The sequence below is a fragment of the Ambystoma mexicanum genome, chromosome 10 (genome assembly GCF_040938575.1).
Source record: "Ambystoma mexicanum isolate Mex_15411 chromosome 10, UKY_AmexF1_1, whole genome shotgun sequence".
Classification (NCBI taxonomy): domain Eukaryota; kingdom Metazoa; phylum Chordata; class Amphibia; order Caudata; family Ambystomatidae; genus Ambystoma; species Ambystoma mexicanum.
In genome coordinates, this window is record NC_090932.1 from 376,242,613 (window position 1) to 376,262,887 (window position 20,275).

Sequence of the window (20,275 nt, forward strand, 5' to 3'; positions counted from 1 at the left end):
ACTTTAGGCAGTTTGTCATATTGAGTTTTGATTTTGTTCTGGAGTGTTTTGATTTTGTTTAACATGGCGTGTTGGATGTTGTTACACCATGTTTTTTTTTTCGGTGGGTTGTGTGGATGTGGGGGGGGGGATAGTAAATTTGTTATAAATGGCGAATAACTCTTGATTGGGAGTTGGCTTTCTCAATTCTGGAATTGTATATAGGGGCTTGAGCTCTGCAGATGGCCTGCTTGTATTGTTTGGCGATTGTGAGGTATGTGTCTCTTGTGATGGTAGATGGGTTTGCTTGCCATGCAGTTAGTGCTGCTATTTTAGCGGTTCGGATGTCCGAGAGTTCTTGTGTGAACCATGAATTGACGTGTAGTCTGTGCTTGGCTTTTTTCAGTTCCAGCGGGCTATGGTGTCTAATACCTCTTTAAGAGTGGTATTGTAGATCTCTATTAGTTCTGTAGGATCGTTGGAGGTTGGGTGGGCAAGCACCGATGTATCAGGGAGAGGGAGGATTCTTTCTACAGTGAGTAGTTTCTTGGATCTAGCCATAGTGGCTGTTGCAGGTGGGTTTGGGTTGGCTGCTGTTTTAGAGGGTATGAAGAACTGCAGTAGATGGTGGTCGGTCCATGGACGTGGGGTATTAGAGCTGATGTCTACCACGCAGTTGTGATCTACGATCCAGTCTAATATACAACCTTTGATGTGGGTAGGGTCGTTGACTAGTTGGGAGAATCCTAGGTCTTGGAGAGCTTTGGAGAGGGCTTTACCTTTCTTGTCTTTGGGGTCTTTGAAGCCCAACTTGAGATCACCTAGAAGGATGGCACTTGTATTTGTTTTGAGGTTAGCTCCTAAGGTATGGGTGATGTTGGATTGGAAGTCGAGTGTTGGGCCTGGGGGCCGATATACAGTGTGGAGTGTTATGGTGTCAGTTGGCGATGGAGATATTTGTACTGATACCATGTCAAAGTTGTCAGCTTCAGTGGTTTTTAGTTGCGTGGCATTAAGGGTTTCCCTGGTGATTATGGCGACCCTTTTCCTGATTTTTCCCTGGTTTTGTTTTAGGGGTGATGCTGGTGAGGGTGGCTGTTTCGCTGCGAGTTTTTAGCAGTGGGGTGAACGTTGGTGATAGTGTCTGAGGGGGTGGCTCGTCAGGGTGTGTTTTAGGGTTGGCAGAGAGTCAGTGCGATTGGGTGCCTAGCCTTTGATTTCTCAAGTGAAGAGGCATAGGGTGAGTGTTGGTTTGTGTACTGTGTGTGGTGCTGTATGGCATGGGAGCTTAACAGGTGGGTATTGATCTCATAGTGGGTGAGCCTATGGTTAATGCTGGAAGGGATGGCCTAGGTGGTACATTGTGGGATAGCGGGCAGGGTGCTATTCGGCATGGGGCTGAATAGTTAGGAATTGATCTCATGGTAGGTGAGCCTATGGTTCGTGCTGGAAGGTCCTCACCCGGGAAGAGGGGAATAAACAGCAGACACTAAGAGAAAGGGTTTGAGGTGCTTCTTGAACTGCTGATGATACCCCTCAAGTGTCAGGGAGCCAGGGAGGCTGTTACAGAGGGAGGACCCAGGCAAAGAATTTGTAGAAGCGCCCGGCCGTGAGGGAGTTGGAGGCGAATGAGGGAAGCGCTCGCGCACGCCCATATATAGGAAGTCACAGTTGGAGGTATTGAGGAAATGGGGCCCAGAAGGCCTTCTGCATAATGCAGAGTCTTCTCACTTAATTTTTAGCAGCCACTGGGAGTTATTGGCGATATTTCAGTGCAGGACATATACCATCCTAAAATCGCACATTTCTCTTCTGGATGCGTTCTAGAGGGTCGACAGTAGAAGGGGCAGATTTAAAATACGACTGTGGCAATAGTGCTGCCTAGACATAAGTACAGCTGTGCAGAGAGTGATGTTTGGGAAAGCGGATTTCACAATAGTGCAATACATTTAATGCTGCTATTGGTGGTATTTTTTTACGATTTATGCAGGAGGTGGGTTAGTGGGTAACACATTTCATAGCATCATCGGAAGGAAAGCGGAGAGATCCTGTTACAATATTACACTGTATGATGTGGGCAAAAACTGAAGTGCCACTTCATGGTAGGGGATGAGAAAGCAACCAATTTGCTTTTAAAGAACGTAATGGCCGCTCAGTGGCACATACCATGCGCAGAGGTGTTCCTAACAGAGTTGTAAACATACTGTGGGAGAAGTTGGCATACCTAAATTTTGTGGTGATGGGTGCTCATGTGTGTGAACGTGGATGCAAAAACTTTGCACTCTTTTAATTAACTTTCTACTACGAGTGTTTTTCAATGACTGGACACTTGCTGGCTGATTTAGTAACGGTACTTTTGAAGTGTTGTGTAGAACCCACAGTGTTACATGCTGAGGTCTTGGATGGCATTGGTGGATGCGTGTGTGACTGTTTACCCATAGAAAATGAGGTGCTGTTGGAGAAAGAAATAGTGGAAAGGGAGGAAAGACTGCCACTGTACTGGGGTGCGGCTCTGCCCGCAATTTGGGAACCGCACGCGCCACATTGTGTGCTTCTCACCATGCCGCCCAATAGAAATGGGATTGTGGGGATTATCCAATCAGGTACTGAGGGTCTGGTTCACTGAAAGGGGCGGTCATACAGTGTTGGATTACTGTGCGTACTGAGGCTGGCTGAGATGGCAAAATGCATAGTGTTGATTTAGGGTGATGCGTTTGTGCTCAACCTACACAAGTATGCTTCGGAAAGACACTTTGATGGCAATTTTGGTTTGGAAGGAGTGCACGCCTTGTGGAACGGTGTCTATGAGTGCAGTTTTGCCGATATGCATGCCCTTTGCAGAGACTTGGCCACGTTTGGGACTGTGGATGTCGTTGTCCTTCACTATGGTGGTATACACATGGGTTACGTGGCTTGTTTAGGTTTGTTTCGCCGACTCAGAAAGTTGCTTAATGTAGTGTGGCGCCTTTTTCCAACTGTCCAGGTGCTTGTTTCATCTATACTACCAAGAAGAGCATGGGTGACTGGTGATCAATGTTGTTCCGAGCCAGACGCTGGGAGGTGTCTCATCAACAGAAGCCTGTCAGATTGTGTGAACTCGTTTTTTGATGCAAATGGTCTTTCCTTGTCGCCCATTGGCAATGCGGTTTTGTTTGCCAATCTAGAGTATGCGGTGAAGATTTTACTCTAATGTTGTGACTACAAGAACACAGAAAATCAATGAAAAACTGAAAAAAAGGTGTCTCGCTAGAAGCATCTAAAATGAGAAAGTGAAAAAAAACATCTTTGGACAGCTTCCCTTAAAAACGAACTCGAAATGTATCCGTCCACGGTGGTACACAACACGAAAACCTCATCCGGGTATTTTCAGGATGGCCATGGAAATAGGACTGTGCAGGCTGAGGTATTGCGCAATGCCATTTTTGGGTGTGGTGTGTACGCAGAGGACTGGTGTTGAAAACTCATATAGTTACATGGAGAGCTCTTGAATGTAATTGATGGATGCGTGTGGAACATTCTAAGAGAACATAATGACGGCGTGCAGGAAGGAAAGAAGTGGAAAGGGAAGAGGAATTGTTGATGCTTCAGTGGGCCGCGCCAGTAGCGTTACTTGGGGGAAGCGCATGTGCCATATTCAGCACTTATCACCAGGTGGTCAATGGAAATGGGACTGTGGGCATTGTCCAATGAGGTGCTCAAGGTGTGCGTCACGGGCAAGGGTGGCCATAGGGAGAGGGACTCCTCCTGCTTCACTGGGGCACGGCCCTCGCCGTTCTTTCGGATGCGCACGTGCTACAATATGCGCGTCTCACCATGCAGGCCAATGGAAATGGAACTGTGGGGATTATGAAATCAGGTACTGTGGGTGTGGTTCACACAACGGCCTGGTCCTACTGTTGTATATTACTCTGCGTATTGAGTTGTCTTTGGGTAATGCCTTTGTGATACATATGCACAAGTATGCCTTGGAAAGACACTTTGATGGCCATTGAGATTTGGAAGGAGTGCACGCATTGTGGCGCGCTGTGTATGACGGCCATTTCGCCAATATGCATTAGAGAGACCTGCCCACTTTTCATACTGGCGATGTTATTGTCATGCAGTACGGTGGTATGCATATGGGTTACCTGGTTTGTTTATGTATCCTCCGTCCACTGAAGAGGTTGCTAAATGTCATGAAGATGCTTTGTCGCACTACCAAGGTGCTTTTCTGGTGCATAACAGTAATAAGAGTATGGGACAATGGCCATGTAAGTTGTTCCGAGGCAGAGGTTGGAAGGTGTCTTTTGAACAGAAGCATGTACACTTTTTGTCCGATGGTGGAATGTTTCTCAGCAACAATTAACTCAGTCGTTGTGGAAATGCAGAATCTTTGCAAGCACAAGGTATTTCATTGTACACCATTGGTAATGCTGTTTTGTTTGCCCGCCTACGGGATGCGTTGAAGTCTTTATTGTAACAATGTGAGCACAAGCAAACACAAAAGCAATTGGAACCTGAAAGAAAGGGTGTTAAGTAAAAGCATCTACAATACAACTTCAAAAAAAGTGCTATTTTCAGAGCTGTCCATACAAATGAACTCTCCCACCTTGGTTGCACTTTATTCACTCAAGGCCGCAAACAGCACAAAATCCCCACCCGGGGATTTTGAGGATGGCCATGGAAATGGGACTGTGCAGGATGAGGAATTGCCCAATACCGTTTCTGGGTGTGGTGTGTACGCAGGGGACTGGTGTACAGAACTCATACAGTTAAACAGAGACCTCTTCAATGTGATTGGTAGATGCGTGTGGAACATTCTAACAGCAACTGCTGCAACTGCTGCTGGCGTGCTACAAAGAAGGATGAGGAAAGGGAGGAAGGAATGTTTGTGCTTCGTTGGAGTACAGCCTTCGCCGTACTTGGGGCACGTGCCACATACAACCGTTTGCAACATGCTACCTATGGGAATGGGATAGTGGGGTTGCACAGTAAAAGACATTAGGCAGGTACCGGCAGAATTCACGTGGGAGTGCCCATGAGATCATGCGTGGCAGCTCCCACTAAGGACATTGTCAGCCTGGCAAGCCAGGGAGCAGTAGGCTGTCATACGATCTCCCCTACAACCTTCTGCCAGAGACTGTGACGCACCCAAATATAGGGACCATCAGCAGGACAAGTATAAGTAGATGTAGACATGTATGATGCAAGTTGAGTACAATCTGAAGGCAGTGGTATGTGTGAAGAGTTAATAAAAGCACAGGAAGTCAACCTTCACATCTGGTGTGATCATTAACAGGCCACTGCATGGGGCTCTTGCAACTCAGGCTGCGGTTTACAGGAAGGGCTGTTAATACTTTTCTCAATTACTGTACGTACTGACCAGGGTAGCCATTACTTGCAAAGGAAATGCAGCATAGCAGACTCGGTCCAACCTCATTTACAGGGAAAAGTACTGTGGCCTGCTACTCTGTTTTTGGAAGCTACAAACAAATTGTGGCAGAACTTTGCGGTGTGCCCTTTTGTAGGACTGTTGTAGAGAACTTGCACTCGGAAAACCGGCCTTCATTCTTGAAAAAGATACATACGTGTGTAACAGCACATTGTGATGTGTTTATAAGTGTGTACTTTTGGAAAAACACTCCTAACATTGCAAAAAATTGCACTTTTCGGCTGCCCAAGGGTCCAGATCGTGTTACCGAAATAAGGGCCCACGCGCAGTGTGGGTGCGCTCGCATGGTGCTGTTGCGACTGTTCTCCTTTGGGACGGCTGTGGGCAGGATGCGTTTTGGCCGGAATACGTTGTGCGCATGAGGAGACGTCTCCTATGCACACCGTTGACACTTGTCTACTGAATAATAGTGCGACACACATGTGCCAAGCATTTTGGGAGATGGATGTTTATAGGGTATAGCAGGTGGAATGTTTTTGTGTATAGCTACTTGTAGGAAGTGGGCGGGCGCCTCGAGCAAATGAAAGTTCGAGGGGATTGGGTCCTCCGATGTATTCCATATCTATGACAGGTAATCACCACAGCTGTGCTGCTTCGGAAAATTTTCGGCGTCTGCGTCCTGCGTCGATGACGTCGATACGCTGTTCTCGAGGGCCTCTGTTGAGCCGACATCACCGGATGTTATAAGTAGGACGCATGACGCCCGTAGCCTCAGTTCAGTTTTTTCCGCGAACGTGTCCACTTCGGAGATCTCGCCGTGCCTCGGTTCTTCTGAGTTACTGTTCTTTCGGTTCTTCAAACCTGTTTGTTTGTGAAGATTTCATGATGTCTTCGTCTTCTTCCACCCCGCGGCCGGGTTTTAAGAAGTGTCGGGTCTGCGGGTCCAAGATGTCATTGACGGATGTGCACGACGCCTGCCTCTGGTGCCTCGGTGAGGACCACGACATGGATGATTGTGTAGACTGCCAGTCGCTTACGTCGAAGGCCTTGCAGGAGCGTAAGAAGAAGCTTTCTGTTGGTAAGGTGACCAAGCCTCGTAAGCCGAGGTCCTCTGGGCTTTCGACTGACGATTCGAGGGGCGACTCTCTGCATCGTCGTCGTCGGTCCGGGAGGTCTCGGTCCCGGAGTAGGTCCCGCCATTCCTCTGCCTCTTCGAGGCACTCACGGAAGCACCGTCATCGGTTGCCTTCCCGGTCCTCGTCTGAGGACCCCGCCCGTCGGCGGGGTGCTTGTCCCACCAAGCATTCGACTCATGAGGAATGGGCTTCCTTCTTTAAGGAGGTGTTGGCGATTTTTGAATTGCAGGGCTCCGGTCCATCTGTGCCTCCGAGAGGAGCCGGCTATGACCATACTAGAGACACCACTCGAAGGCCTTCGGACTCGGGTGGTCGGCACGATTTGCGGGAGAGGTCCAGCTCGGACAAGGGGAATCGTTCTAGTCATGCCCGTTCCAGGTCCCGGTCCTCGATGCCCTCGAGACCGTCGGAGCCTGTGAATTCTTCAAAGAAGAAGACATTGACGACTTTGGCGCCGAGGTCGTCGAGGGACTCTCCCAAGGCTCCGCCATCTGCGTCCAGGCTGTCGAAGAACACGCTCGGACCACAAAAGTGATGGGTGGAAGGTTTCGAATGAATCTAAACCACTGGCAATTGCTCTGGGCCAACCTTCCACACCACCGTTTTTTAGCCCGTCTGCGCCATTGCAAAAGGGGACCAGCCATGTGCAAATCAGTCAGCAGCTGCCGCCACCGAAGGTAGCAGCCCAGCCCAAACTGCTAGGCCAGGTCTCCTCTGCACAGAAAACCAAGCAACCCCAGACATGTTTCGGCCTTATTGGACCTCCTCAGTGAGGTGCAGCCTAGTTCCCTGTGGCGCAGCGAGCAAGGGACCCACGTCTGGGCATACCCCCGTTCACAAGGAGAAAGAAACTGACCACAAAAGTGATGGGTGGAAGGTTTCGAATGAATCTAAACCACTGGCAATTGCTCTGGGCCAACTCTGGCTCCGCCCTCGAGGACTGTGTCGAAGCTGTCGGCGCCACGCTCGACGTCGATGCCGATTCCATCGACGCCCTCGAAACCTTTCGAGGCTGTTTTGTCGGTGGTACCCCGTGGCACGGTGGAACCCCCCAGAAAGGCTCTGGCCAAGGCTAAAAATGTCTTTATCCCTTATTCTGTGCCCACATTCCAGCCTCTGGATTATATTTCTGAGGTGGATGAGGGACCTGAGGAAGGGTTGGTTCTTGATACGGTACCAGACTAGATTTTCTCTGGTCATAGCCAGATGGAAGACCTGCGTCAGTCGTTGCACGATGCCAGTGGTCTGGACACCTCTCCGGAGGTGGAGTTCTGTAGGCCTGAGCCTGGCACCCATGCCGAGTCCTCGTACCGTCGCCTTATGTCGAGGGTCACGGAATACTTGGGGTGGTCTGCGCCAGCAGTGGATTTTCTGCAGGATGACCTGACGGATATCCCCGACCAAGGTCCACCAACTGACCCGGTACTGCCATTCCATATGGCCTTGCACAGAAGGGTGGCAGCGGCTTGGACTGCCCCGGAGAGTCTGCAGGCAGTGAGCAAGTCTTTGCTGCGAAAATATCGTCCAGCCAGTAGCGACCCCTGCTTCTTGACCACGCACCCCACTCCGGAGAGTTTGGTGGTGCAGGCGGCTACGGCCCCAGCGAAGCAGGCGTCGCATCCTACCATCCCTCCTGATAGGGACGACAAGCGTTTTGATGGCTGGGAGAAGAAAGTATTTTCTTCAGGGGGTATGGCTTTACAGGCAGCCAGCCTCGTGTGTGCCTTGTCACGTTTCACGCACACTCTGTGGAACTGTATTTCGTTAGCGGCTGATCATATTCCCGAAGGGGAGGAACGGGATGGTTTCCTTGATGCACGATGGCAAGGATGCCATGTGTGAGTCCGTTCAGTCGGGTCTGGACATGGCAGATTCTGTCAGCCGGTCCATGGCAGCGAGCACCGTAATACGCAGGTTTGCGTGGTTGCGGAAGTCGGGGTTTGCTCCTGATGTGCAAGCCCGGCTCCTCAACATGCCCTTTGATGGTGAACATCTTTTTGGCAGCAAGGCTGACGAGAGCCTCGAGAGGTTGCAGACCTCAAAAGCTGCAGCAAAGTCGTTGAGCGCTGCAGTTCGCCAACCTCCGCCTTTTTGTCCTAGGGGACAGCAATGGAGGGGAGGTTCCTTTCGATATTACTCATCCTTTAGTAGATCGAGAGGAGCTGGAAGTCAAAGGGGCCACCGTAAGAGTGCCAGAGGTGGAAAACAAGGTACTCGAGTTGCCAAGGCCGCTCGGGCATTTGCCTCTTTACCCTCAGGCAATGCCGCAGCCGCAGCCGCTTCAGCTCAGTCATGAGGCCATGTCCCATGGTTTGCCGGTTGGGGGAAGGCTGGCGCAGCATCTTGTAGAATGGCGTGCCATTACTTCAGATGTGTGGGTCCTGGAGATCATAGCCCACGGCTACTATCTTCCTTTCCAGCAGAAGCCTCACGACAATCCACCAGGGAATCTCTCTTTGAAGAGTCCGGATCCGCTCCTTGCGCAGGAAATTCAATTCCTGCTGGAGAAAGGCGCCATAGAACTGGTGCCTGTAGCGGAGAGGAACAAGGGATGGTATTCCCCTTATTTTTTGATTTCGAAGAAAGATGTGGGATTGAGACCCATCATGGACTTGCGCGGTTTGAACAAACTCCTCAGGAAGGACAAGTTCAAGATGGTTACTCTTTCTCAAGTCCTCCAGGCCCTTCAACTTCAGGACTGGTTGGTGTCTCTCGACCTCAAGGACGCTTATTTTCATGTGCCGATCCATCCAAAGCACAAGAAATTCCTGAGGTTCGCGGTTGGCGACTCGCACTATCAGTTTCGGGTCCTGCCGTTCGGATTGACCTCCGCCCGAGGGTCTTCACCAAGCTCATGGTGGTGGTGGCAGCGTATCTCAGGAAAGGGGGGATTCAACTCTTCCCTTACCTGGGCGATTGGTTGATCAGGGCGCGCTCACCCGAGCAGGTCCTGGATCATCTGTCCGTCACCTGCCACTCCCTTCACAAGCTGGGCTTCTCCCTCAACTTAAAGAAGTCCCACTTGACGCCAACACAGCGGCTCCAGTACATTGGAGCAGTGCTCGACACATCCCTGGGGCAGTGTTTTCCTCCGCAGGTGAGAGTTCTTCACATTCAGCAGATGGTGCACAAGTTTCAACTTGCCCAGACGCTCCCGGCGTTCAAGTTCTTGAGGTTGCTCAGCCTCATGGCATCCTGCATTCTTCTGGTGCCAGAGGCTCGACTGCGGAGGAGATCTTTGCAGTGGGCTCTCAAGATGCAATGGTCACAGTCCTCCGGCAGGATGTCGGACCCTGTTCAGGTGCCGCCCTCGGTTGCCCAGGATCTTCTGTGGTGGGCCGTCGAAGGCAATCTGATGAAGGGGGCTCCATTTTGGCTTCCCTGGCCGGAGGTGACGATCGTGACGGACGCATCCCTCACGGGGTGGGGAGCTCATGCCAACGAGCTGACAGTCAGCGGTCGTTGGTCTCCGTCGGAGTCCAGACTCCATATCAATTTGTTGGAGCTGAGGGCCGTCAGGCTAGCCCTGAAGGCTTTTCTGCCGCCTGTGCGAGGAAAGAATGTCCTGATTCTGACAGACAACACAGTGGCCATGCACTACCTCAACAAAAAGGGGGGGGCAGGGTCACTTCCTCTGTGCAGAGAGGCGATGCAGCTCTGGTTCTGGGCCATCCAGCAGGAAATTTCGATCTCGGCAGTTCATCTGGCCAGAGACAAAAACAAGACGGAGGACGCTCTGAGCAGGCAGAGCACAATTTCTCACGAATGGGAGCTGGCTCAGGAGATTCTCCTGGAGATCTTTGACCTTTGGGGGACCTCTTTGAAGTAGATCTCTTCGCCACCAGTGTCAACCGGAAGTGCGAAAGGTTCTGCTCGAGGGAATTTCCTCCAAGAGGAGCCTTAGGGGACGCCTTAGTAGTGGAGTGGTCCTTCCCACTGCTGTACACGTTTCCTCCAGTCCCCGTCATTCCGCAAGTGTTGCGCAGGCTACGGAGGTTCGGTTCCCGGATGATCCTCATTGCTCCGGCTTGGGCCCGGAGGACGTGGTACCCGGACCTTCTCGACTTGTCCATCTGCCCTCCACGCCGTCTTCCCTACCGAGACGATCTGCTCTCACGGGAGGGGGGTCAGGTTCTCCATCCAGAGGTCAAATCCCTCAACCTTCACGCTTGGCTTCTCAACGGTTGAGTTATAAGGATTGGGACCTTCCTTAAGATGTGATGGAGGTGTTGCTTTCAGCCAGGCGGCCTGCAACAAAGTCCCTGTACCATTGCCGCTGGAGAAAGTTCTGCGACTGGTGCAGGTTAAAGAATGTGGATCCTTTTTCATGTGACATTCATGTGGTTCTGTCTTTTTTGCTTTCCTTGGCCCACAAGGGCCTGCAAGTGGGTACCATTAAAGGTTACCTGGCGGCGCTGTCTATCTTTAAGCGCTCTTCTGAAGAGTGTTCTTACTTTAAAATTCCTTTAATTTCTCAGTTTCTGAAAGGGATCACTAATGTGTTCCCACCGTCACCGTTCCAGGTGCCCGGTTGGGATTTGAACATGGTTGTTCAATTCCTCATGGTTCCTCCATTTGAGCCTTTGCACTCTTGTCCTTTGAGGCTGTTAACTCTTAAAACTGTATTTTTAGTTGCGGTCACTTCCGCTCGCAGAGTGAGTGAGTGAGTTGCAGGCACTTTCTGTTAAGCCACCCTTCACTTTATTTCATAAGGACAGGGTTGTCCTTAGAGTCCATCCTTCTTTTCTTCCGAAAGTTGTATCGGAATTTCATTTAAGCCAGAAGGTCATTCTCCCGGCATTCTATCCTCCACCGCATCTTGGTAAGGACGAGGAGAGGCTCCATAGGTTGGATCCTAGGAGAGCTTTAAGTTTCTACATTTCACGCATGTCTCGGGTCAGAGTGGACGATCAACTCTTTATTGGTTACACTGGAAGGCGTTTGGGACAAGCTGTTACTAAGCAGACTTTGTCTAGATGGATTATCTTGGCAATTTCTGAATGTTACCGCTTGGCGGGTAAGGACCCTCCGGTAGGCTTACGGGCCCATTCTACTAGGGGTATGGCTGCCTCTACTGCCCTGCAGAGGGGTGTCCCTATTCGTAACATCTGTGAAGCAGCCACTTGGGCTTCAGTCCATTCTTTTGTACGACACTAATCCCTAGATTCTATCCATGGGCAGGATCTGGCCTTTGGCAAGGCGGTCCTTTACTCTGCAATTTGATTGGGCATTCTAAATTTCTATATTCTAAATTCTTTTTCCCTCCTCCATACGTTGGTACTGCTTTGGGAGTCTGTCATAGATATGGAATATGTCGGAGGACCCAATCCCCTCGAAGAACAAGTTACTCTCTTACATGGTAACGTTCTTTCGATGGGATGGTCCGACAATGTATTCCATATCGCCCCCTCCTTGCCTGACCCACTACAGAATTTCTTATGCTATTGCAGTTTACGTTTCCGCAAGGCTTTCTGTGGTCATACTGGCAGAAGATTAGTGCCACACGTTCTGGGAAAAAACTACAACTGAGGCTACGGGCGTCGTACGTCCTACTTATAAAATCCGGTGACGTCGGCTCAACAGAGGCCCTCGAAAACAGCGTATCGACGTCATCGACGCAGGAGCCGAAAATTTTCCGAAGCAGCACAGCTGTGGTGATTACCTGTCATAGATATGGGATACGTCGTCGGACCATCCCATCGAAACAACGTTACCAGGTAAGAGAGTAACTTGTTCTTCTTTTCACATATGCAGCAGAGTGGCGCTGTTACCAGGACACACAGGAACAGATACACATGCTTGTACGTGCACTACGCTGAAACATCCGCTCCTACACGCATTGATAGGTGGTGGACAACATGCAGACATGCAGAGCTTTCTGGCGGTGTACGGATAGGCCGGACAGCTGCAGTGTCCGTAGGACACCTACCTTTTTTTTTAATTGCGGTCATTGCAACAAGGACTGTGTGCCGCTGAGTCAGAACCCCATTTCAGGAAAAAAAGAATACCACACAAACCCTAGCAACATTCTCATTATTACCGTCTACTTGTACATATTCATAAGACTTAATAGGAAAGGGAAGGGGTAGCAGAAGTGGCTACTTATTGTGGGGAAATGGGGATTTGTACATCTTGGTTGTGAGGGGAGGAAGAGATTGATGTATTACCGTAACATCTGCCATGACACGGTTTTTGAGGGGATGGCGGGCTCTGACATGGGGAAGGAGTACACATGCAGATGTGCCACTACTGTTTCATTTTGTTTAAAATATAACCTAGAAGGCAACCTTTACGGCGGCACAATTGTTCACCACTTTTTCCACTTTGACTTCCACGCTGTCCATTTCCCTATGCATAGAGTTACTTTCTTTTCCTATGCTCGTATGCTGTTGTGCAAGGGTTGCCGCTTGTACTGCCTTGCTTTCCTTTCCAATATGTTCTCTTACCGAAAAGAGAAAGTGTTTGGTGTACATGCAGCAATATATATCACATAATTTATGGTTCACACTACTGTGCGTACCGATGGGGTTACTATGAAAGTTTTTGCGTCATAAGGGACATTTTCATACTGCCACTGTAAGGTGCTTGCCATTGCTGCGTTACAAAAAGACACGTTCTGCTTCTGTACTATTGTATACTGCTGCACCTGTGCAATTATTAAATATGCTATGATAGGTTATTAATAACGTGCTTAATACCCAGAGGTTTCTAAGCGCGGACCCGGGGATCAAACCTGTGGTGCTGTTTGTCATATTGCTTCCAAGGCGAGCACGTTACCCCATAGCTGTTTAGTGTCCATACTACATTGTAGTGGCGTTCGGGTGTTAACACTTTCCAGTCGTTACTCTGGCCATTCGTTCTTTGTTTCCATTTACAGTAGCAGTGCAGTTATATTGTTGAAGCCAGACGTCACTTCTGTTGTTGATGCATTCCGTTATGGTGTGCTCCCTATGCCTTTGTCCTGTTTGCTTCATAAGTACACAATTTGCAAATGTACTCTTTTTTCCTTTGCAGTTCTTGCACATGGTGCTGTTTGTATATGTTCTATGCATTTGGTGATTGTTATCGCTATGTAAGAGAGCACCTGCCTTCCTCAGCAGGTTGGATGCCACCCGATCTCTGCAAATAGACGCACAGTCAGCAATTGTTGTCCGCATTAACATGGTGCAAGCAGTTTCACTATGTGCACAGTTCTTCTTTACAAACTAAGGGTATCTTGCTAAAAACCAATTAAATTCACTGACAAAAAACATTGTTAAAGGGACAATATGGTTAAGTTGCGCTACTAAAAACCTTTCCCTTTTACTGAAAAAAACTAGCTTAGAGCAATGTTATGGTTACAGTGCCCTACTAAAAAGCTATGTAATTCAATAACAAAAAACGTTGTTAAAGGGACGTTATGGTTAAGTTGCACTACTAAAAAAACCTATGAAATTCAATGGAAGAATGTTGTTACAGGAACATTATGGTTACAGGTAATACCGAAAAACTCCACAAATTCACAAGTTATGGTAAGGCACGCAACCATAACTCACGCTGTGTTAGTGCTTGCTGCATGCACTGCAAGCACTAACACCCATGACCTCAACGTTATGGTTACAGGTACAACCGAGAAACTCCACAAATTCACCAGTTATGGTAAGGCACGCAACCATAACTCGCGCTGCCACTGTGCACTGCAAGCACTAACATCCATGACCTCAACGATGACATGACAAATGTCATTGATGACCTCTCTGGTGCCATCACATGTGCCTTCAGTTTGCATAAAAAGCCTTGACAAGGGATTGTCACTATAATGTTGCCACAAAACTATCAGAGGTGATTAGGAGATCATTAGATACATAATTAATTACACAATCCATTGCTATAAACACCATTGCACTGCAGAGTTCTTTCTAGTACAGCAACCAACTGAAGCAGAAATGTAGGAATGGTCCCCTCCATTGTTCACTCTTCACCCTGCGGACCTTGCTAAAAAGGCCCGCAATCAACTGCACCTCCTCAGAGGTATTCTCCCTTTCCTCACCTTCCTGTAGAAACTCAATGTCTCCAGAGCTCTGGTACTTTCTAGGCTTGACTACTGTAACAGCCTCTTCCTTATTCTCCCTTCAACCTCCCTTTGTCCCCTTCAACGTACTCAGAATAGGACTATGAGACTTATTCTTGGCCTCAAGCCCAGGGACTGCATCTCTATAGCCCTAATTTCTCTCCACTTGCTCCCGGTTGCTGCTAGGATCAAATGCAAGACCCCCTGCATCTTCCCCAAGGCTTTCTGGAACCCCGCTACACCCCCCCCCAAATACCTCTGCGCTAGAGTCCTTCAGTCTTCTAGCGCTAAATCCCTGCAAATTATGCGCTTCTCTAAGCAAAGAGTGGTGGGTAGACATCTCTTCTCTCCAGGAGTCGCCCTCTGGAATGGTCTCCCTGCCCCTCAGGCTTGAGCCGGATCCTTTTAAGTTCCGGAAGCTCCTCAAGACTTTCCCTTTCTCCTCCTCCTTCTCTCTCCCTCTCCCCTGCTAATCACTCCCTCCCCACTCTTTGACTGGCTTCCTAGTTCCCTCAAAGTATAGGGGGCCAGGCCCTCTTTCGCCCAGTCCTCTCCCGCCCCATCCCCTCCTTTTTTTCCCTGTGCTTACCTGCTCTCCATGACACTTGCCCATGGCCCTCCAAGTAACAGCACTTCCCCCTCCCACCCTAGCTCTTATCGCTCAGACCTGCACGTTCCCCATCCCCTCGCACTTCTCTTTCCACACTTGCACGATACGAATGTCACAAGGCATAGTATGACCGCTACTGTATCTTTCTCCCTTGCCCTCCCCCATTTGTCTTGTGGCGCCTTAAAAAACAAAAACACCTCTTGCTGTATAGGCACCTTACAAATGTCCAATAAATAAATACTGAAATCGAGGATGATTTGCTCGGTGGGGGTGGCTTGAGATGCAGAAAGGCCAGGTACAAAGGACACATCCTGCTAGGTAGTAGGCCAGGGCAGTAAGTATGTTTGGTGTTGGGTCATGGGCTGAGTTGCGAGGGTGGTTGAGTAACTGTTGAATTCAAGTGGAGAAGTGAGTCATCAGAAGAAGGATTAATAGAGACCATGGAAGAGGAGTGGGAAGATGAAAGAAAAAACGTTTTAGTGATTGGACATGTATGTGAGTGGGTTGATGCAACTAGTGAATGATCTGAGAGCAGGGGGTCAAGTTCAGTCTGCTGGGGGTGACATTTTGGCAAGGTTGAAGTACCTTAGAATGGCAAATAGGAGCCCCCATCAGAGCAGATTTGAGAAGTCATGATCAGGTAGAAAGAAGTACAAAGGGCTGGTAGAAAGAAGTACAAAGGTGAAGGGAGGCTAATAATGGCAAGGATAGTGAAAGGAAGGCCGCCAGGAGCTATCTCACAGTGAATTCAGAGAAGAGATGAAAGACCGAATTGAGAAGGGAGGCAGATGGGCTACCTTGTTGTATAGGAGTCCCACTCCACCAACATGATTGGGCATGCAGAGCGAATGAAAGTCATAGAGCCAGAGTGTAGGGCAGCCCGGGTGTGTAGGGCTATCTTGGTGGCAACCATGATCACTAGCTGGGAGTTGTTAGGGCAGAGCTACATTTTTTGTGGGTATTCTGTCCCATTTTATGGGACCCCCTTAATGTTTCATTCCCCCCCCCTTTAGTTTTCTGAGATTTCTGACTCAGTATTGTGGTCAGAGGGACCTCTACAGGAGTCCCCATATCACTGAAACTCTTTTTACCATATAATTCGATATGGCCGTATCGCTCCTAAGACAAGGATGCTTTTTAAGCACCTGTTTTTCCCTAGCCGGATTATGTCACTATATATTGGTGTTGTAAAGTAGGATTATTGCATCTATAAATTCGTTTTGCCATCACCAGGGGTCCAGACGAATTTAACACATAAGTAGCCCAATGTACATTTATAGTAGCCACTGGAGTACCAATACCCATGCATTTTGTAAGTCCTACTCTTGGCCATTTATTTGGACAATTCCTTAGTTTAGGGAAACCACGAGGCAGGCCTAAAATGCCTGTTATGCCCTGCGCCCTCTGTAGTGGTTTGGACTTGTCCCGGCCCCACATAGTCCAATACACAAAAAAATGCCATACACCCACGCTGTTTAAGGCCAGCTTGATTTCTTGGCTGACGAAATCTGTGTGTGTCTTTTTTTTGTGTAATTGGAGGACTTACTTACGACAGTCAGTGATCGTAAGAATATAACTAGGGGAGACCCCGACCCTTCATCAACACTGCTGGGAGTTTGCTGGTGCCCTTGCCTGCTTTGCTAGGGGATATTGGCCAGAAGCTCTGCTGCAGATTTTGAGATGCGATTTGGCCATACTAGGTTGGTCCTGTCCCTTACCTCAAATTTCTTCTTTTGCTTGCTGGACATCCCTCCTTGGTTGTCCTTCACCCTCCCGTGCCTCCACAATGGATGGACTGGATGTCCAATGCTGGGACTGTTTCTGGACCATTTGTCCGCTGTCTTACCGTCTTGTCCTCATGGTTGTGACACCTCAAGGCACAAAGTCCCTGTTATCTAGAAGAGTGGTGGGTCCCTGCTACCCAACCACTGCTCCTTGCTTCTGCTGTTTTGGGTCACCTACACTGTTGCTCCAACCCGGAATCGTTTCCTGCAGGGTGGTTGCTCCGTTTTGCCCTCCGAGCCATCCCGATCTGCTTGTTGCGGTTCCAACACCTTCTGGGTGCAACCTCAATCTTCGCATTCACTCCTGGCTAGTGGGCCACCATCCTGGAAAGTCTGATTCCTCTTCTTTTTATGGGTCGCATGGGCATCATTGATCCAGAGTTCAAGTCCCTCTGTGACCAGATTCTGTAATTTGCCCTGCAAAAGGAGTCTTGTACTTAACTGGTTGTTTTGCCATTTCTGAACCAAGCCCTTTGAAACTGGCACCATTTGTATTTATCCTAGCTCATGGGCTATTTTTCAATTTTAGTTGCAGGGATCCCAAAGTCCAGGATTTTAGATTCCTGCAGGCCCACTTCTACCGCAGTTCATCATTGATTTACAATAACTCGAATAATGCTTTTTTTCCTTTCTTTCTGGGTCTCAAACATAGAAATGAAACTCTTGGCGAGGGTCTCGCCTAGTGTCCCCCGCGGTTGGTTGCCTGACCTTTCCCGATCACTGCGGCTGTGTCTTTTGGATTTGTCCTGTTTGATTCTATTGGGATTTTTTACCAACTCTACACACTTCTTTATATGACTTTGGAATGTACTCATCTATACATTGACTATTGCCTGGGTCTGTCTTGGATCCCTGGAGTTTTCTTTACACAAGACTGCAATTTAAGGCTATACCTCTGGTTTATTATGTATTTTTAAATCTCTGCATTAACCTTCTGTCAGTGGAAATGTGTTGTTATGGTATCTAACTGTTGGTTATTTTGTAACACTGTATTTCTAGGAGTGTAATGAGAATGTATGGGTCTGGTATTGTCAGCCTAATTGTGTCCTAACTTTAGGTGGCTCTCTGGGCATTGTTGGTAACCTTTTAATCCCTTTTTCTCCCTCTAGGTTCTCTGTGTACTATCTAGTGTGCTTTTGTGTAGTTCATGCTTCTATCTAATAGAGATTTGGGGATGAATGTGTCTGTTCATGTGTGACATTGTGGGTCCTGATTAGGACTCTGTAAATGTTTTGTTGTTGGCCAGGTTTCCCTTTTTCTTGCAACTCCTTTAGCATTATGTGTATTTTGCCTATCGCCAGTTAGTGGGTATTTAGCTTAGGGGTGGGCACAGCCTGTCTATGGCCCGTTACTTTTTATATTCCCTTCTGTGTTATGTGTAACCCAAATAACTTATTTGACCTCATAGATATTCCCTGTGTGATTTTATAATACAATGTATATTTTTCAGTATACCAGTGTGATGTATTCTTTAGGGGTATCTATTGGGAATATCTGTACTTCACTACCAGTTACCGCCTTTGTTGAGTTAGGCCTATCTGCTCTGCTGTAGCTACTACTGTAGAGTGTTTGGTAGTTCTTTTGTTTGGAAATCCTGTCTTTAGATGAGGTGGTTTTACATTCCTCACAAGAGGGCTGTGGACAAATCTCCCTAACAGGGGTAATGGGAGCTGAAATGATCAGTAACAATTGAAGACACATTGCTCAATTGGGCATTCCCTAGACCTTGAGTGAGTGTGATGGAGGAAGGAAGCTCAGCAGAAGGTGATGCGGGTAAGGTTAGGGAAAGAGTAGTGACCTAGGTGCTTTTTGTGGAGTAAGTGAAGTATAGGGATGGGGCAAGGAAACACCATGAGAAGGGTAGCGAGTAGAAGAATGATCGTATAAAGTTGCATGGTGGAGCGAAGATGCCGGGTGGACTGGGTCAGTTTTAGTGTTGCTATATGTCCAGGAATAGGAAACCAAAGTTACAATGTGCATAGTAATTGGTGACCAAAGTTACCATGCTCAGGGTAATGGATGAAGAGTGGGATGTGTATGAAAATGCATAGGAATAGAGTTGTGGAGTGATGGAGGACAGAGAAGCATCCTGTCCCATTAGGTGCTTAGGAGGGTGCCAAAATACTATAAGGCATGTAGGTAGTTAATTTAGGGTCAAACTGCACAATAGCAGCATGCTTTACGAAATATAAGGAAAAGATTTGTATGGTCATCAAACCTGATTCTTGGAGTTTGCAATGCCGCCTGTAGTTTGTGTAAACAATGCAGTGATATTATTTGCTACATGGAAATGTTGTTTGCTAAAGAAACCAGTGAGCTGAATTGTAAGTAAGGACACACAATTGTGTGTGTTTTTGTGCATGGTTGTGTGAACCTAGCTAGATCTTAATAGTCACGGAGCAGCGAGGAAGAAAGTGGCCTTATTTTTGTGCACCTACAGTGGGCATTCCAAGAGCATGTTGGTGGGTCTTTTTTCCTTTTTAGAACTAAAGAGGTGCCTGAACCGGAATTAGTTGGCTATTTGTGATACCTCGAGGGAACTGAACCAAAATGAATAAACTTACCTTCCATGGTGGACACAAACTCCAAGCCGACTTGATCTGTATTGGTGGACAAGACATTGTAGAAGTCTTGCAGATTCTTGTTGCCATAAAAATCCTACAAAACAATATAATATGAATTAGTCAGAGGTTAAACAAATACCATATGCAGCTACACACAGCTTTACTATTTGTGTGGTCCCGGTGCAAGTCTTATTTGAAGCCTCAAATAGCAGACATTTGAGAGCTGGCTCATCAAATTATTTCCAACATACATTTGCAATAATTCAAAAACAAGCTGGAAAATTTGAGATTTTGTAATTAGATTTGCTGCATACTTTAGTGCTAACCCTACATATGCCGGGTGTGCAGTAACTGCACATGTGCTAAAACTGCAGCCTAGATGCATATTGCCCCTAAAGCGGTAAAACCATTAGCACGTGAGAATATATCTGGCTCACTGGGAAATAAACTTTAATTTCTCCACCCCATTGCCAAACACTACTAAGGTGTGAAGCAGAAGGGGCCCTTTCAGACCCTAGCTACCTTGCAGAGAAATCAGATTTCATGCAGAGAGATGCATGTTAGCAGCGGTTTGACATGCCTATCCCTCTATCAGGAGTAGAAACATGAAGCAAGCATTCTAGATGGATAAAGGGACTTTTAATGTTCAACCTCTAGAATTTGGTTTCAGCACCCATTTGGGTGGAGGGATAAGGGCTTCCACCTACATGTTTTCTAGGAGGCAATACAAACTAAGTACTGGGAGCATGCCGAACACCTAGTTCTCCAGCATTGGATCTTT

The 20,275-nt window shown here is 48.0% G+C and overlaps 1 protein-coding gene across 1 annotated transcript in view; it reads right to left on the reverse strand.

The window, feature by feature from the left end:
• LOC138491448 (gamma-glutamyl hydrolase-like) overlaps nucleotides 1-20,275 on the reverse strand; it is a 304,916-nt gene that overhangs the window by 92,622 nt on the left and 192,019 nt on the right. The window contains exon 7 of the mRNA XM_069617967.1: nucleotides 19,495-19,588. Coding sequence (XP_069474068.1) covers nucleotides 19,495-19,588 — 94 coding nt within the window. The remainder of the gene's footprint in view (nucleotides 1-19,494; nucleotides 19,589-20,275) is intronic.